At 37.0% G+C, this 17,006-nt stretch overlaps 1 protein-coding gene across 1 annotated transcript in view; it reads right to left on the bottom strand.

Moving 5' to 3' along the window:
- Window positions 1–17,006, bottom strand: part of FAM135B (family with sequence similarity 135 member B) — a 126,008-nt gene that overhangs the window by 54,485 nt on the left and 54,517 nt on the right. The window contains exons 3-5 of the mRNA XM_065753625.1: window positions 14,418–14,557; window positions 9,031–9,101; window positions 6,211–6,384 (exon numbers count right to left, since the gene is read on the bottom strand). Coding sequence (XP_065609697.1) covers window positions 6,211–6,384; window positions 9,031–9,101; window positions 14,418–14,557 — 385 coding nt within the window. The remainder of the gene's footprint in view (window positions 1–6,210; window positions 6,385–9,030; window positions 9,102–14,417; window positions 14,558–17,006) is intronic.

The raw sequence follows: 17,006 nt of genomic DNA, 5'->3' as shown, positions 1-17,006 counted from the left end.
AGTATGACAGAATATTCTGAGTTGGAAGAGATCCACAAAGATTATCAAGTCAAACTTCTGGCTCAGCACAAAAAAATATATCAAACCCTGTATCTGAGAGCTCTGTCCAAACAATCATTGAATTCCAGCAGCCCCACTGCCTGTTCCATGCCCACCATCCTCTGATGAAGAACCTTTCCCTATCACCCACCAGATCCTCCCCTGACACAGCTCCATGCCATTCCTTCGAGTTGCCACCAGAGAGCAGAGCTCAGTGCTGCCCCTGTGCTCCCCTCCTGATGAAGCTAACATTTCTGGTCCCACAAATGGGGTTTTGAATTGAAAAAAGGTTTTGTACCATCCTTGAGCCACATTTTGCAGCATGAAATGAGGATGTGGACCCAGAAATGAGGCTCTGGACATTCTAAAAGCTGGGTTGCACCCTCAAAATGCATGCATTGGAATGAAAAAGATGTATTTGATCCCTGAAAAAAAAGTCACGAGTCTTAAAAAGAAGCTTTAGGATCTCTACACCCTGCTTTGAACCAAAAAATAGGAGTTCAGTCCAAAAATGTAGTTCTGTGTTTTAAAAACTTGAGGCCAAGTTATTTGTTGTTGCTTTACTGCTCTTTTCATGATTTTGATCGTGAGATGTCTTCATGCATCCAAGGAGTCTCATAATTCCTACAGTAGCCATCTATGGATATGGACAATAATAATCTGTCCTTGAAAAGTTGAGATTTTCCTGTGATATGACCTGTAGGCCACCAGCAGTAAAAAATTTAATAACTTTCTGACTTAGAGGTTATATTTATGCAATTATTGCCAGGAGTCATTATTTCACATGACTTTGAGTCCATGCCTTTTTGATTTATACTTTTATCCTGTACAGAATCTTGTGGAATTAAATACATATTGCAATATGTGCTAGACTTTCTGTTCATTTTCTACCTCCTGTTGTGGAACTGAATGTGGCACCTTCTAGTTCTTGCACTACACAAGGTATTAAGTAGTCATTCCTTAGTTTTTATCTTTGTTAGACTATTATTTAACATATAAATGACATAACAGTTCCCTAGCACAAGACATAGATTGTCAATGATAAATATTAATTCAGATGTGTTATTGAAGTAATCCAGAATAAATGCTTTATGATACTTTAATAAAAGAAAATACTCCCTCCTCCATTACACTGATGCAAAATTAAGTGATATTTTAAAATTTTTCATTCACATATTTCAAGATGAAAAATTTTTTCTTTGGTAAGCAAAATTTAAGTTCTTTGCAACTTGTAGCTTTCATCAGAACAGGGGAAAAATGATAATGGATTGGATTCTGATTCTTATTTGCAAGGAAATGATCATGAATTATATGTAAAGTTAAAACTATAAAAACACAAAGTAAAGCAAACACATCAGACAACAACAAAACCCTCACATTTCCGATTACAAGAAGTCACAGTCTTATGACTGTACCAGAATGGAAGTTCAGGGTGAGAACTTGCTTCCTATTTCGGCAAGTTCTATGGAGAAACTGCTCCACCTTTTTCCCTCATTCGCTTATACGCAAACTATTACTAATTTCAAAATTGAAAAATGTTAGATCTATAAAGGTAAAGATAAGCTCAACAGTAACAGACCTCAGAATCAAACTGTAACATTCTCCACTGGTAGCACCTCCTTGCATTTCACCATAAACTTCCTTCTCCCTCCCACAGATAGGAAATCATGCAATGCACACTGTTTTCCCTAGGGATTTTAGCTCAAAACATTAATTTAGCTCTTGACAAATCACTACTGTATCTGTTTTTGGGAGTAATAGGTGGATATTTACAGATTGCATTTCCTTAGGCTTCCTCTTACACAAGGATTTTCACTAAGGTTATAACAAGTGGCTGTAAAATGCTTTGAGATTCTTGAGTAAGACTCTTAACAATTATTAAAACAGCATTTGTAATGGAAAGAAAAAATTCTCCCTAGATCCGAAACAGAGTCAGGAGGGAATCTAGATTGCAATTTCTAGTGATTCTGATTGCTAGAAAAAACTGTTTAAGTTGCCCTGAACTTAGCTTCTTTGGCTATAAAACTTGAAATCAGACAAAGTCAGATGGTAACAACTATTAATGTTTGTTTGCTTGTTTTTAATTAGAGTTTGATTCAGAAATAATCAGGCTTTTTCTTATGTGATTTCTTGGCTTGTGGGTCAGGAGAATAGCATGTCAAAACAGAGGTTCACCATTGCAGATACAAAACAAATAGCAACAAATAAAAGAAAATATACAGATTAATCCAGAAATTAATCAAGAATTCTTAGAGAGAAAAAAAAAATAAAGGGAACAGTATTTCTTTTAATAAACATTTTATGGAAGCAGCATTTGTTTTGCACATAAATACTCAATTTTCTTTCTACAGATTGCATTACTTGTAAATGAGATGGAGAGGAAAAATAAGTCATAACCTTTGCTACCCAGGATTAATACTGTGGCAGTTTCAGACATGAGCTGCCTATAAGTAGTTGCCAGCTGCACTCAGTGTTGTTGGAAAACTGATTTAGCACCCAGATTCGAGGTGCACAGGAAGGTGCAGTGTGTATATCACATAGGTATGTCACTGGTGGCGGTTTTGAGGAACAGGAGAATGTCTGGGCGTAAAAGGATTTAGGCAAGATAAAATTACTCGAAGATGGCCAGGGCTGTCCTGGATTCCTCAGTGCAGTGGAGCTGAGCTGAATTAGGTCACGACTGAAACCTTTAAATATCCCATGTTCCTTTCATTCTTCATCCTCTTTCCACAGCAGCAAGCTCAGGGCACTAAAAAAATCAGTATACAGATCTTGGTCTCAGCACTTACAGAATGTTGGTACCAGTTTCAGAGACTATTCACAAGCTTCATTTTCTCTAACAAACAGCAGAGTATGCCAACTCCTCCTGGGAAGGAGAGGTCTAAAGGTCTTTGGAATTAACGAAGCACAAAACCATGATTCTTGCCTTGTGTATCCTAAAAAGGCCCAGTGTATGAAAGAAACTGAGCATGAAGCATGCCTAAGACTTATTAAACTGTACAACATAGAGATGAATGCACCTCACTGGGAAAAGAAGAAATATTTATTGAGGTCTGGACTAAACTTGATCAGAACACCTTTTCTAACTACTGATGCTGGGCTGCTAGCTGCCTGTTCTGCTTATGAACTGGACCAGTTGTGAAGCTAGTGAGAGAGAGATAAGTCAATGATTAAAGCCAGGAATGAATCTGGTATAAATGAAAGAGTAGGTAGGAAACTGGAGTCCAAAAGTGGAGTTGCTCATCTTTCTTCTTCAACTGCCTTTCTGGAGGGAAGGTGAGTAGCTTGGGGTCTGCAGCAGCAGAGCTCCAGCCCTATGGTTCCTGGCAGAAGATTTTAGGTATAGAGATGGTAAAGATGAGAGAAGCAGTGTTTCAGGTCAAGACAATATAGGGCACTGCACCTCACATCCCTGTTCTTCCTTATTATTGCATTCCTGTCTGGAAATCCAAAATTCTGGATACGGTTCAAAGTGGTTCAGCTTCCCCAAACACTTCTGGGGAGCATTTTAGAAAAATCAGAGGAGCCCAAAGTGGGAATTTTTAATGAAGCTATGGCTCCATGCTCTGTAAGGAGAAGTCAAAGTTGCCTTGCTTCTTCCCTGCTGTTCAGAGCCCTCTCTGCAGCAGTGTTTCAGAGGAATTAGGTTGTGCAGTGAGCCACAGGAGGAACTGATTCAAGAAGAATAGCATCCCAACATGCAACAATATGCCTGTTTTATGCATAGGAAGTTCCACACAAATGTGTGTGGGAACTTCTTCACAGTGCAGTGACGGAGCACTGGCACAGCTGCACAGAGAGGTGGTGGAGTCTCCTCTGGAGACATTCAAGTCCTGCCTGGACACCTACCTGTGCAACTCAGGCTAGGGAGCTGCTTTGGCAGGGGATAAGACTAGATGATCCCTCGAGGCCCCTTCCAAACCCTACAATTCTGTGATTCTGTGGTCTATAAGAGATGAAGACTTCAAAAATATCAAACCTAACAATAATATTTACTGTATAAGAAATTATTAACCAGTACAAACAGAATCAATCCTACTGCTTTTTCTACTATTTTAATACAGGCATCTGGGATGGATTTGGAGAAGTGTATCTAATTAGCCAACAGATCTAACAGACTATGAAAAGCTTGAGCCCATAGGGAGTATGTGAGTGGGTAGCTACTTCAGGCAAAGTTGCTTTCCAGGATAACTTCAAACCACAACTAAATTTCAGTATCACATAATATGTGAGTTTTATTTTCAGGGCACGTCTCACTAGAATCTTTGTTGTCATGGAGTAAAATATTGAATAGAATCCTTGTTGTCATGTGTAAAATATTACAATAGAACAGTTTAAGGCAGCAAAATAAAACATAGTAAGGTGCAGCATGTATATTTTTCCCAGGCAATATAACAATTCTATTTTTACTATAATGTGACAAAAAAGACTTTCCAATCATTCAGGTCCTTTCTGTTGTGTTGCAAATAAAAATGTGCTTTTAAAATAAAACCTTTTGTTCCATGGTCTCACTAAGCTCCAATGACAAGTGCTAAGCAAATAATCTCTTAGCTGGGGGAAGAGGAAATAAGTTTTATTGGACAGGTTTAGTTTCAAAATGTTTCACACTTACATTTCCTTTATACTATTGAGTTCACCCTGATTTATATTTAGAGAATGCATGATATAAGAACTCTTTACACTTCTGAGTATTTATCACGAATAAGACAAATCCTCAGTACCACATTTTAAAGCAATTTTATTGGCTTAAGTAAATGAAACTCAATGTTGCGTTGTCACAGCCTTCATTACATGACATTAAGTGAAAATATTGTGTATTTCATTAATGTCCACAAAATTATATTCTAAGAGCTACAATAATCTGAGTATAGTATAGTTGCTTATTATGGGATTTATGCCTAATAGCAGTAACAGCTCTCTTCAGTCCCATTCATTAGAAGATAACAAAGCACTGAAAATAGTAATTAAAGCTTGATAACTATGGGTCTTCCATCCTTTTGTGTAGTAGAACAATGGATAAATTATCTGAGCAAAATTATCTAGTCAGGAGTAGTCTGATACAATGTGATTCACTATTTTAAATATCTATATGTAACAGCGAGGAGATAACAGCAGTTACCTGCACCTCAGTGGAGGAAGAAAATACAGATCTGTTGGTCTGTTGTACTAATGCAACACACATTATTGTCACAACTCAACCTCATAATTGTAATTCATTGTATGGCACCAGGACCATCCCATGCACTTGCACAAATGGAGAACACAAGAAAAGACATATAAAGTCATAACAGTAAACCTAAGAGAAAGATAGAGTCTAGAGGAACATCTTTTTCCTTCTAACACAGTAGTCTTTGCACAATATTTCACAGACTCAATAGACATTTGGCATACAGCAAGGCTCTGCTAAAATAAAAAGGTTGAATGGTGCCAAACACTGCATTTTGTTCCAGAGCTCAAGGAGCTCTTTTCCTCTCAGCAATCTTATAACCTGCCATGACCAGACTGGACCGAAAGTAAACTACCTTAAAGACATTTGCTTCTCCTCACCTGCTCTAAATATTAGAGTATATTGACCTTCAGTCCTGTTTTATTCTAAGGAGTTCTGAACTACTTTCTTGTCATTATGAATCAGACAACACAAATCACACTGTGGCATCTAGTGTTACGCTGCTGCACAATTGAATCAGATGATGCTGCAAGGTAAAACTTCAACAGGAGGCTTATCGAGTACCGATTCCTGCATACCTCCTTCCAGCCTTTTTATGAATTATGCTAATGCCCAGAGGCCAGAGATGAGATTAGAGACCTACTGCCCTAAAAGCTTTATAAAGTAAGTGAAAAAACTGTTAATGTTTTCAGGTGCTTTTGGACTAAAGAGAAAAGAGAGACAAGGAGAAGAAATTTCACCAGTGTTACAGGTGGAGAATAAAGAGGTCAAGTCTCCAAAATTTCTTCAGACTTTGCTAGATTTTTTATCAGATTCTGAGCGTATTACCATGAGAAGGAGGTTACATCAGAGGCTGAATCTAACCCCTAATTTCTCGAACCATAGTCCAAGACTATGAAAAAAAAAAAAAAACTTGAAAATAAAATCTAATCTCTTTCCATACAATAAGCAAATCTATTCAGAAGAGAGATCTTTCTTTCAAGAGACATTTTTGAGTCCTTTACCTGATCAGAGGCTGGTGTAATGCTACCAGTGACGCATGCACCGTGACGGATATCACTGACAGGTGGAAATAGTCAAACATGACAGGAACATGGTGGTGCAGACCTCTCTGGGGGTGGAAGTGAAGACACAATGTACGGCTGCTGATCATAGGGATGGCTGGAACATCTCTCAGCCTGGAAAAGAAGGCGGTTTACAAGGATTAGTGAAAGCTTTAGTTGTCACAGCCTAAAACATGCTACAGGTAGCAGACTGGGAGATGGCTTGAGTTACATTTTTATCACTTCCTGGTAAAATTCACAGCTTCAAAAGGATTTACGTAACTGATGAGTATCTTATATTATACTTCTGCCTAGTTTAGCCACAAATATAACAAATATAAATATGATGTACATAAGAGAAATATACATGATGCAGATCCAATTTCCCTTGGTGATTTTCCTTGCTATCCATGTATATACTAGTTCTGAACTTATCAAGTGTTAATAAAAAAGTAGCAGGCAGGTAGAAAGGTGCTCAGTTTTTTTGAGAGTAAAAAGCCAGAACAGATCACTAATTGTCATTTTTAATGTAACAACCATCTATTTTTCCTCAGGCAAACTGTGAGAGGTAGAAGTCCTATGTCAGAGAGAGCAGAACATAGTCACAGAATCATAGAATCACAGGACCATAGGGTTTAGAAGGGACCTCTGGACACCATAATCCATTCCATTTGCTAAAACAAATGTCCTATTGCAGGTTACATGGGAAAGTATCCAGACAGATTTTGACTATCTCCAGAGAAGAAGACTCCACAGCCCTTCCGGGCAGATGTTTCAGACTTCTGTCATCCTCAAAGTAAAAAAGGCTTTTCCTCATGTTCATATGAAACTTTCAGTATTCCAGTTTGTGTCCATGGTTTTTTGTCCTACGGTCAAGCAACGCTGAAATGAGCCAGTCCCCAACCACTTGGCTCCTGCCCTGTAGATACTTAACAATCATTGATAAGATCCCCCTTGAGCCTTCTCTTCTCCAGGCTGAACACTCTCATACTCTCAGCACTTCCTCATAAGGGAGATGTTCTAGGCCCCTAATCATCCTTGTGACCCTCTGCTGAACTCTTTCTAGAAGTTCCCTACATCGCTTTTTAACTCTCACACTCATTTTAATGCATCCCAGGATACCATTGGTTTTCTTGGCCACAAGGGCACACTGCTGGCTCATGGCTAACCTGTTGCCACCCAGGAAACCCTGGTCCTTCTCCTCAAAACTCTTTTCAAGCAGGTCAGTCCCTAACTTCTACTGATGGATCTGATTATTCCTCCCTTGGAAGGATGCATTACACTTGCCCTCATTGAATCTCGTCAGGTTCTTCTCTGCTCAACTCTCCAGTCTGTCTAGATTTCACTGAACGGCAGCACAGCCTTCTGGTGTGTTAGCTACTCCTCCCAGCTTTGTATCATCAGCAAATTTGCTGAGAGTTCATTCTATCTCCTCATCCAGGTGATCAGCGAAGATGTTAAACAAGATCAGAGTCAGTTTTGACCTCTGAGGAACACCACTACTTGGAGTATCTTTCTAGGTAGCTGATGTGAAGAACTTCTTGCAGGAGGTCAAAGGGGTAAGTGAAGTAACCACAGAAAAACAATTTAGTTAGGACTGGGTTCTTCTATTTTCAGTAAATATAAATTAAAATTTTCAATTAAATTTTGCTTATGACTATTCCATAATAACTTCTTGTATGCAGTCAACATGGTATCTAAATCACATCTAATGCAGGAGAATGAAACATAAACCTGGGATCACACTTAACTACATTCTCCTAGACTGCAATTTATTCCTAAAAAGTTTATTATTAACAGCATTAAATGCACTACTGATGTAAGAAAATTGTTTCCTAGTGTTACGTAAACTTATGAGTTGGTTAAGTATGGTGCATGCTAGTCCCAGGAACTTCCAGTGACATTCACAGAATATCTTTCTATAAATATCACAACTTCTGTTTAAAGTATACCAGATAAAGCATTCAGATGATAGCAGATATTAAACATATGTGTTAAACCAGATTCATAAGAACCTGAAAGTTTCATTTCTTTTTATTCCCGGCTTTCATTTATGTTTGATTTTTTCTCTATCCTAGACCCATCATTATCACAGCTGATGATTGATGGTCCCACCTGCCTGAGAGCATAAGGTTTCATTTCTTGTATCTTCAAGATAAAGGAAACATGTTCCTTGAAGTTTGTTAAGGTCTTTTTTGGATTTGAATACAAACACAAGAAAGAGTTGCTGTAGTAATCAGACGCCTTTTCTGTCGTTCAGCAATGTTTAATAAGATCTGGAATCACATCTAGTGCTATCTCAGAAATGGATGCTATTTCCACTTCGCTAAGATTTTGAGATGAAATCAAAGTCAAGACTCTTTCCACATAAAATACTGAGACCTATTTGGCTTCTACACAATAAAAACACTTAGCATGTTCATACATCCATCTTCAGCCACTTGGTTGGCTCCTGAGATAAATGCATTCCTTAACTCCAGCCCCTCTCACATGGAGATCAATGATGATATTTACCTTTGATTTTAATAACAAGCAGAAATAGAACAATATTTAAGACACACTTAAAAGTGAAGAAAATGTTGTTCTTTAGAAGAGGACTATGAGATACAGTCTTCAAACACAGAGAGGAAAAATGGAAAGGCTTCAACATTAAGGCTAGTGAAAGACATCAGCCCTTCCTTTCAAAGCCCTTCTTCACAAAAGATCTCTCACTCCATCAAAGTTTTTTTTCCAAATGAAGAAACCATTGCATTACCAACTGAGCTTTAAAACAGCACTTACTGTTGATCACTGTCAGTAAAATGCAAGTCCAACTTGAGCTGAAAATCTGCCTCACTCAATGCATCTTCCACCTACAAAAGAGAAAGGAAAGGCTACCTTCATAAATTGGCACCTACAACATTGAAAGCAAAGGTTTTCCTGACAAAACCAAAGGCAAAAGTATTAACCAATTGCAGCTGATGCCTTCCTCACTTGCAGTCACTCTTTTCAATGTTTGACAGACTGGGAAGGAGGTTTCTCACTGATCTGCACCTGGATCATGTTCTTTGCAAAATGCAAAGGAAAATACACATCAGTTTAAGATGGCCTACATTAGGCAAGATGAATTCTACTTTTTTCCAGCAGGTTAGCACCTTCTTAGGAATATAAAAAAAATGTGCCAAAGACAGTGTCAGAGGAAATTAACCCAATGTGACAAGTAGGATTTGTAAAGGAGATAAAATATGTTTAGATACATTTCCCAAAGCTCAAACTCCATCTGCAGCATGCTTTTTCCTGTGAAAGCAAGAACAGTTATAGTCAAGGATTGATTGAAGTTTGTGAAAATAATCAAAGATGTAAAATATAGAGCCTTCCAATATGGTATTTCTCCTAGCATAATCACAAGCACTGAGATGTGAGAAGAAAATTCCAGCCTCTGTTCTCTGAAAATGTGCCTTCTCTTTTGTGTTTGTCTCAAAACATCTGGAAATAAGTCTTTCAACAAAAAAAAAAAAAAAAAAAGACTTTTTTCCTTTTTAATGGGTTGTTGTCACCAAAAATCACAGTTGCTGGCTGTTGCAAAAGAAATAATCATTACTGAAGTTACACTCTGAATTTAAACTAGGAATTAAAATCTATTATAGAGCATCAGACAAAGCAAACCTCATCGGCCCACAGAGGGGTTGAAATTTTGGGTTTGTGCCTAAAAACTACTGAGCTCCAGCAGCTGTCTCTGAATCAGTTTAAGTTCAACAGTTTCAGATATAAAAGGCTAGAAACACTTGCCCAAAACACCTTCAGGTAATGAGCATAAGAGACATCAGAGAGGCATCTGAGAGATATTCATTTCTGCACAGGATCATGCATTAAGATGCAACTGAACAATAGTATATTTTTAATCCCACAATTATATAGATATCAGATTGCTCAGCACAGTGCAAGAATGCACATGTAATCATATTGCTCACTAAGAGATATTCCTTTGTATACTGGAGGTGTAAATTATAAAGCCAGTGAAAATTGGACTACAGAATTAAGATAACTGAAATCTTCATGAGAAAATAACATTAAAATGCTTATGTACAGCTTGAATGTCTATATCTCTTTTCAACATGAATACACGTTATCTAGAAGCCAATCCAGCTCTCAGACATGACAGTTACTTACAGAAACTATATGATGTACTGCTTTCGTTCTTGATGGATTTTGTCACGTTTTACTTATTTTCATATATTAGTACCATAAAAGCATTACAGGGGAATTTTTTTTTTCCCATTACAGGGAAATGTCCTTCTCATAGTCCATACAGAAAAGACACTAAAAATTCTATCATTTGTCAGTCTTCAGTATGTTCTAGTATTGTCCTTAAATGAAATATTGGTTGCTTTTTTTAGCAGTACTGGGACTGTTGTGGTTATTTCCAGATTTATCATTTACGGACTGTACATTCGTACAAAAGCTGATATATGATCAGATGTCTTTTTTTTTTTTTTTTTTTTGCTGAAGTAAAGATGTAAGATTTTAAACCAGAAATTTTAAACCTGAAGAAATTAGCCTGAAAAGGTTCTCTGAAATATAATTCATGTTTGACTGTCGAAGCCAGGGAGTGGCACTACTAGATACACTGTGAAGAGTCTTCTGGTGTTTTTTGCAAAGTTGAATTAATGGTTAAAATTACAGATCATGAAAGAGAAGATAAAGATCTTTGTATGTAGAAATACAAACATTTAATCTGTTTACATCAGTCCAATATTGCCATGCAGTTTCTTGTAACATCAACCTGTTTCTCATGGAAAGTTCTTCATTGCTGGACTGACAGAGTCAACATTTCCCCTGGTGCACCAACCTTGGTCCTCAGCTTATTCAAAAACAAAACATATTTGGCTGAGAGCACAAAATACTCCAGAAGACACTGTCCAGAATTCAGGCTGTGTTCTACCCTCTGATTCTGTCACCAAAAGAATACAATGGTAGTTTTCATTCCTCTTTGAAATCTATTCAACAGAAAGTTTTGTATATGAAAAACAGAAGCATTTTATGCAGTAAAATGTATATGAAAACTAAAATATTCTTATTTCTCTTGAAGCAATCTTGAATCAAATGCAACATTTCAGTTTGAATTCTGATTTTTCAGGTTTATACTTATTTATTTTCTAAGAGCTGCAACTCTGTAAATGAAGTTTACAGAACTCTTGTGATGTACTCCCATAATATTTAATAGTTTATCTAGAATGTCAGCTTGAATGATCTGTCTGTCTCATCTCACTTAAATTTCTCTGCAAGGTACAAATTCGAATGTACTGTTATATTCCAGCTATTATATTCTATACTCTGTCAGCTAAAAATTGTTCTCAAACTGAGCCAGCAAGGAAGGAGACAAGTTACTTGTTTTACTGCTTGATAAAAAAGGCAATGTCCCTTCTTTAGTAAGACTGAAATAAAAGTAGACTTCTTTGTGACATTAAAGTCTGTAATGTTGTTTCCTATGAATTCAAAGAATACTGCATCCTGGGATAATACAGAAAGAGGCATTTAATAAAGTTATAGAGCACTATTTATATGGTGAAAGGTATGTTCAGTGTCACATCCAGATGGACAATTGAGGTTTCTTCCATACAACGCAAAACAAAAAAATGGGTATCCATCTGGTCTATGCAGAAATAAAATTTTTTCTATTTTTTCTTTTTTCTTCTTTTTCTTTTTTTCTTTTTTTCTTTTTTTTCTTTTTTTCTTTTTTTTTCTTTTCTGTATTTTATATTTTATTTTATTTTATTTTATTTTATTTTATTTTATTTTATTTTATTTTATTTTATTTTATTTTATTTTATTTTATTTTATATTGAGCCTATCTCATCAACAATACTACACAAGAACCACGAGGAGAAAGACTACTGCTTCCTTGATGTAATATTTGATAACATCAGCTCTGGCAGCAGAAACTTGGAGCATGTTAACTTCAATACCTCCACTATGAAGCCTAACTACCTTGTCCATTTAAAAATGTCCTTGATTTAGACAAAAAAGCAGCAAACGCTTCACTCTTAATCAGAAAATGAACATCATAGCACTAAACAGACTCAAATACATCTGGCATCTGTTGTGTATTAAATAAATTAAGTGATAAACAGAATGTACCGACCTATATGTAGTTCCCAAAGCTGCAGTGCAAGAACTGCAACAGACATTATGTGAAAGACATGCAATAATATGCAGTACTGTCTCTCAACAGTAGTTGCAAATATAACAGGAAATTTCTGATCGTGGTGGGCTGTTACAAGTGGCAATCTTTGCTTCTTCCCATATTTATACTGAATTTTTACAGTCCTGGAAGACAGCATAAATCAGAGGCCTAGGAGCATTAAGAAGTGAATTTTGCTAACCACCTAAAGCAGAAAGTTTTACAAACATATACGTTTTGCATTTGATCCTTCAGAATACCTTCAGCAGCTCATTTTGGGTCAATAAATCTGTTAACCCTCTTATTCTACTCACTTGAAAAGTCAGAACAGCTTCATCATACAGAGATAAGGGAGTTTTCTCTTTATCAAATCTCTGCAAATACAGAATTAGGCAGTTACCTTTTTCCCGGGGGACCTCCTACATAAAAGTGAGTGTGATAGCACAGGACAGAAGAGTCAGGAAGAGATTTAACTGTGAGGAATCTTGTGGGATTATTCCTTCAATTTTGTGAGGTGCACAGGTTTTCTGAATATTAATGCAAAAATCATTAGAAATCATCCCTGCTTAACAGAGTGGAAACTGCTGTAATGTGAGGGGTGGGGTGCTTAATCAGAGATGTTCCACTGTGGAAGGCTAAAATTATATATATACAATTAAACATGTTGGAACATCTTTCTAATGAATATTAATACAGAATATTTTTTCTTGTAAGCATTTAAACAACAATTCAAGGGGGGAATAAATTGATCACAACTTATGTCAAAAAAGTGAATAGGGAAGCATGAGAAATAAGTTCAAATTAGTTTCTCTACCTGTTTTAATTTAGATCTATCTATAACCCAGCAATATATGAGTTGGAATCAGTACAAACAGAAATTTAAAATATCTTTAGGCTCAAAGTTATGCAATAAAGGTCCATCGAGCATCTCTGGCTCAATGCACAGCACACAATTCATGCTGGCTGTACAACTAATAGGGTCTATTTCTGTCAGCAAGCTGATTTGACAAAAAAAAAAGCTATCATATGCCTCTCGTTACCACTGACAGCAGGTCCTAATGTCATATATTCTGTACCAGTCTTTGTGCAGGCAAAGCACAGTGATGGCACACTGGACAACAATTGTCATGTGGGAATGCCTTCTCCTCTTTTGTGTAAAATTCTAGATGAACTGTACTTCCTGTACTCTAACATTGCTCCTGTCTCCAAGTTACACGAAAAAAATAATTGTGAGACATTGGTTTCTTATCAATAATAGAAAGTCAGATGTCCCTCACAGGATGAGTGCTTCAGATCACATACTTCATTTGTGTGGGTCCTTGGCTTGATGGAGTTGACATAAAATAGGAAGACAACAGGGACAGTAAGCTCCAGCAACATACGTTCCTGCAATCTGGAGCAGTGAGAAGAAGAGTGAGGAGAACATTGATGGAAGGGATTGGGTAAGTTGGTCACAGTATTGTCAGTGCTGGGCAAAAAACAGTCACAAGAAAACAGTAATATACAATAAGGGGAGGAAGCAAGATGCGGAAGACTGTTGATTTTGTCAGGTTAGATTGTAGACACAGAATGAGTGATCTAGTGCACGCATGACCAATTACGCTTGACACACTTGAGTTTCTGATTCACTGATGTTCTAGAGTATATCAACATCCTATTCCACTAGAAAGCCAGGGAGTAGACTATATTTGATAACAGGCACAGAGCCTAGGTTCTGTCTGATCTAATACAGATGTTACCAGTGTCGGCACTTATATATAAAGAAATTATCCCAAGCACCTTCACCAGCATATACGTATGACGAGCACAGGATCTTCTAATGCAGATGTTGACAATAGGTCAGATAACTCATGTACTCACCTCTATCAGTTATACTGGTGAGACCTGTGAAAGCCCATAGATCCCAAGGTAACATCTCAAGTGGAGGCATTTATGCTATGGACACTTAAAGTCAGGTATGAGAAATCCCAACCTTGCTCTTTTTTATGTACATCACAAGACAACTCACCCTTTCGCCATCCAGAAGCAGGTGTACTCTGAAGTTCATCGATTCATTAAGAACGATCTCTTCATTCCTGTACAAAATCTGAAATATTCTGCTATAAACGTTGTTTTCATGCACACAGGCAGAGCAAAGGCTGGAATCACCTGCATAAAACACAGACAAACTGCTGGTGTGATTTCTGCAGGGAGACAGTTTTCTCTCTTCCACTTTCATTTCACAATTATTTAGGCCAGTGTTATTATAACTTGCAATTAAACACTTGCATTCTCAATAATTAATATTAACGGAGCAGGTTGTTGCAGGTTTCCAAACACAGTATTCAAAGAAAAAAAAGTTAAACAGAACTAGGTTGGATTTCAAAGTGAGAATAGCTAACCCTGCGTCAGCATTCAACCCACTAACTTTATTTCTAATGCAACCCAAAGCATCACATGTTCCGTAGGGAGTCTTCAGAAGCTTGAGCTGCTCACCTGAAATAAAAAAAGGATCTTTCTTATCACCTCCAGTACTTCTAGATGTCACTACCTGAGTGGGAGGACAATAGCTAAGAGAACATTTCAAATGAAGAACCCCAAAGTGCAAAGACATCTTGGTTGAAAATAAAGAAAAGGAATAAAAGTACGTTTTATTCAAACTGACAAAAGCCCTATACAATCCTACAGGCTGTTGGCCCATGTGAGAGATGCCTAATTGGCCCATACAAAATAGATTGAATGAGGGAACTCAAGAACCATAAACCTTAGCTTATGTCCATTATTTTCAGTCAGCGTTTTCATCTGAGTGCAGTTATATCACAGAAGCACAAATGAGTTTCACATATACACACATAGAATTTGCCCTTTCCTAACTTTAAATGTCTCTCATGTATGCAGTTTGTTTTGGCTACAAAGGAACACGTGGGTTTTAAGACTCTAGTCATCTGACAAAAAAGGCTGCAAGCTTTAGAATGAGACAAAGTTTCACCTGAAGTCTACTGTCTATTAATTCTTCTTTCACTGTCAGGAACAGAATATGATGTGCTTATCTTTACAAAACTGTATTAAGGCAACAAAATTAAACATGATGAGTTCCATCCACAAGAGTTTGTGATACTTGCGTGTCTACCTAATGAACAGCTGAGCATCTGAGTGAGGTTCTTTCCAATCCAATCTTGGCTGTTAATCTGAATCACTTGTTAATTCTACTTCCATTGACACTGAGCAACAACTTGCAAAATTTACCTTCAGCACTTCTATCCTCTTACAGCTTTCATCGCTGTATGAACCTGAGCTTTTGAAATTTAATTCCTTAGCAGTATTTTGTAACTCTCCCAACGAGTTGCATTTTAAAAAGGTGTACCAGAATCAGTCCCTCAAAGAGAAACAGATCTCATTGGGAAGCCAGCAAGAACATGCTTTTTGAAAATAATAACAGTACCTCAGATAGGTACTTCTGGGTATTTGAGTCTGCAAACTTGTTTTGATCCCAAGATTTGGGGGTAGGATAAAAACCCAGGTCAGAAAGCCTTAGAGACTGCTGGTTTGTCAGGAGTTTCAAATCAGGATGGGTCAATTTTGCTTTGCTAAAACTACTGCTTTGTTTCTCGTGTGAATATCATTCATAATTTGCAATCAGAAGTTGTTGAGTTGATACAGACAAAGGACTAAAGATTTCCGGAGGTAAAGTTTGTTTAAGGTGAAAAAAAATATAAAAGAGAAAGAGTAAAAAAAAAAAAAAAAAGTACTAAAAAGTCATAACAGGTAAGTTAGTGGTGTCTTGACATTATAATCAATTGTAATCATTAGCTTTTGTGATGCCTGTCTGCTAGAGTTGGAACAGGGCAGACAAAGAAGTATCTTATCAAAATAAATAAATAAGTGAGTAAATGAAAAGGGTCAGTGGGAAAGAGTTCATTAAAAAGCAATAAGACGTGTGCTAATCAATTAGCAGGACCACAGGGCTGTCAATCCAAACTACATTAAAATCATTCTCAATGGCTTTCACCAAGAGCACCCGTGAACAGCCGAAGTGTTTCACCCTGCTATTGCCTTCCTATCACATATCCTTCCAAATACTTCTGCATAATTCCAAGCAGCCGAGAGAAATACACATTTGTTTTCTTGTGTTACACCCATTAGGCTAGAACATTTCAGCCTGATTAGCTCTTCAAAGCATGCAGTCATATTTATTTTAATTTAAACCTCATCCTATTAGAGACACTGTAAAAATCATATTAGGGTTATAATGCATTCTTATTCCTATCTGGCAGACAAAGGGAGGTTTATGTTATTGGATTTGGATATTGATATACTGCTACTCTTCTAAGATGGAAAGTTTAATGTCATTTACTTTTCAAATGCACTCCTGCAAAGACCACTGCTAGTGTGTTATTACTTTAGGAACCAGAGTTGCAAGGTGGCATAAAGAGTCATTTCTCTTGTTGGGAAGGTCAAAATCAAATACATGCAGGTAAAATACAGTGCCAATAAATGCTTAGTTTAAGAACAGATATATGTAGTTCACTCCAAAAGTAATGCCTCCAATTTTTTTTCATGGAAACTTCTACAGATACAAAGAGAACAATAACATTATTTGGTAGAGTAAATTATCTGC

The sequence above is a fragment of the Cyrtonyx montezumae genome, unplaced genomic scaffold (genome assembly GCF_038088225.1).
Source record: "Cyrtonyx montezumae isolate F1298 unplaced genomic scaffold, pur_monq_1.0 scaffold_8, whole genome shotgun sequence".
In the NCBI taxonomy this organism is placed as follows: Eukaryota; Metazoa; Chordata; class Aves; order Galliformes; family Odontophoridae; genus Cyrtonyx; species Cyrtonyx montezumae.
The sequence above is the reverse complement of the archived record's forward strand: the minus strand, read 5'-3'. Positions and strand labels throughout refer to the sequence as shown.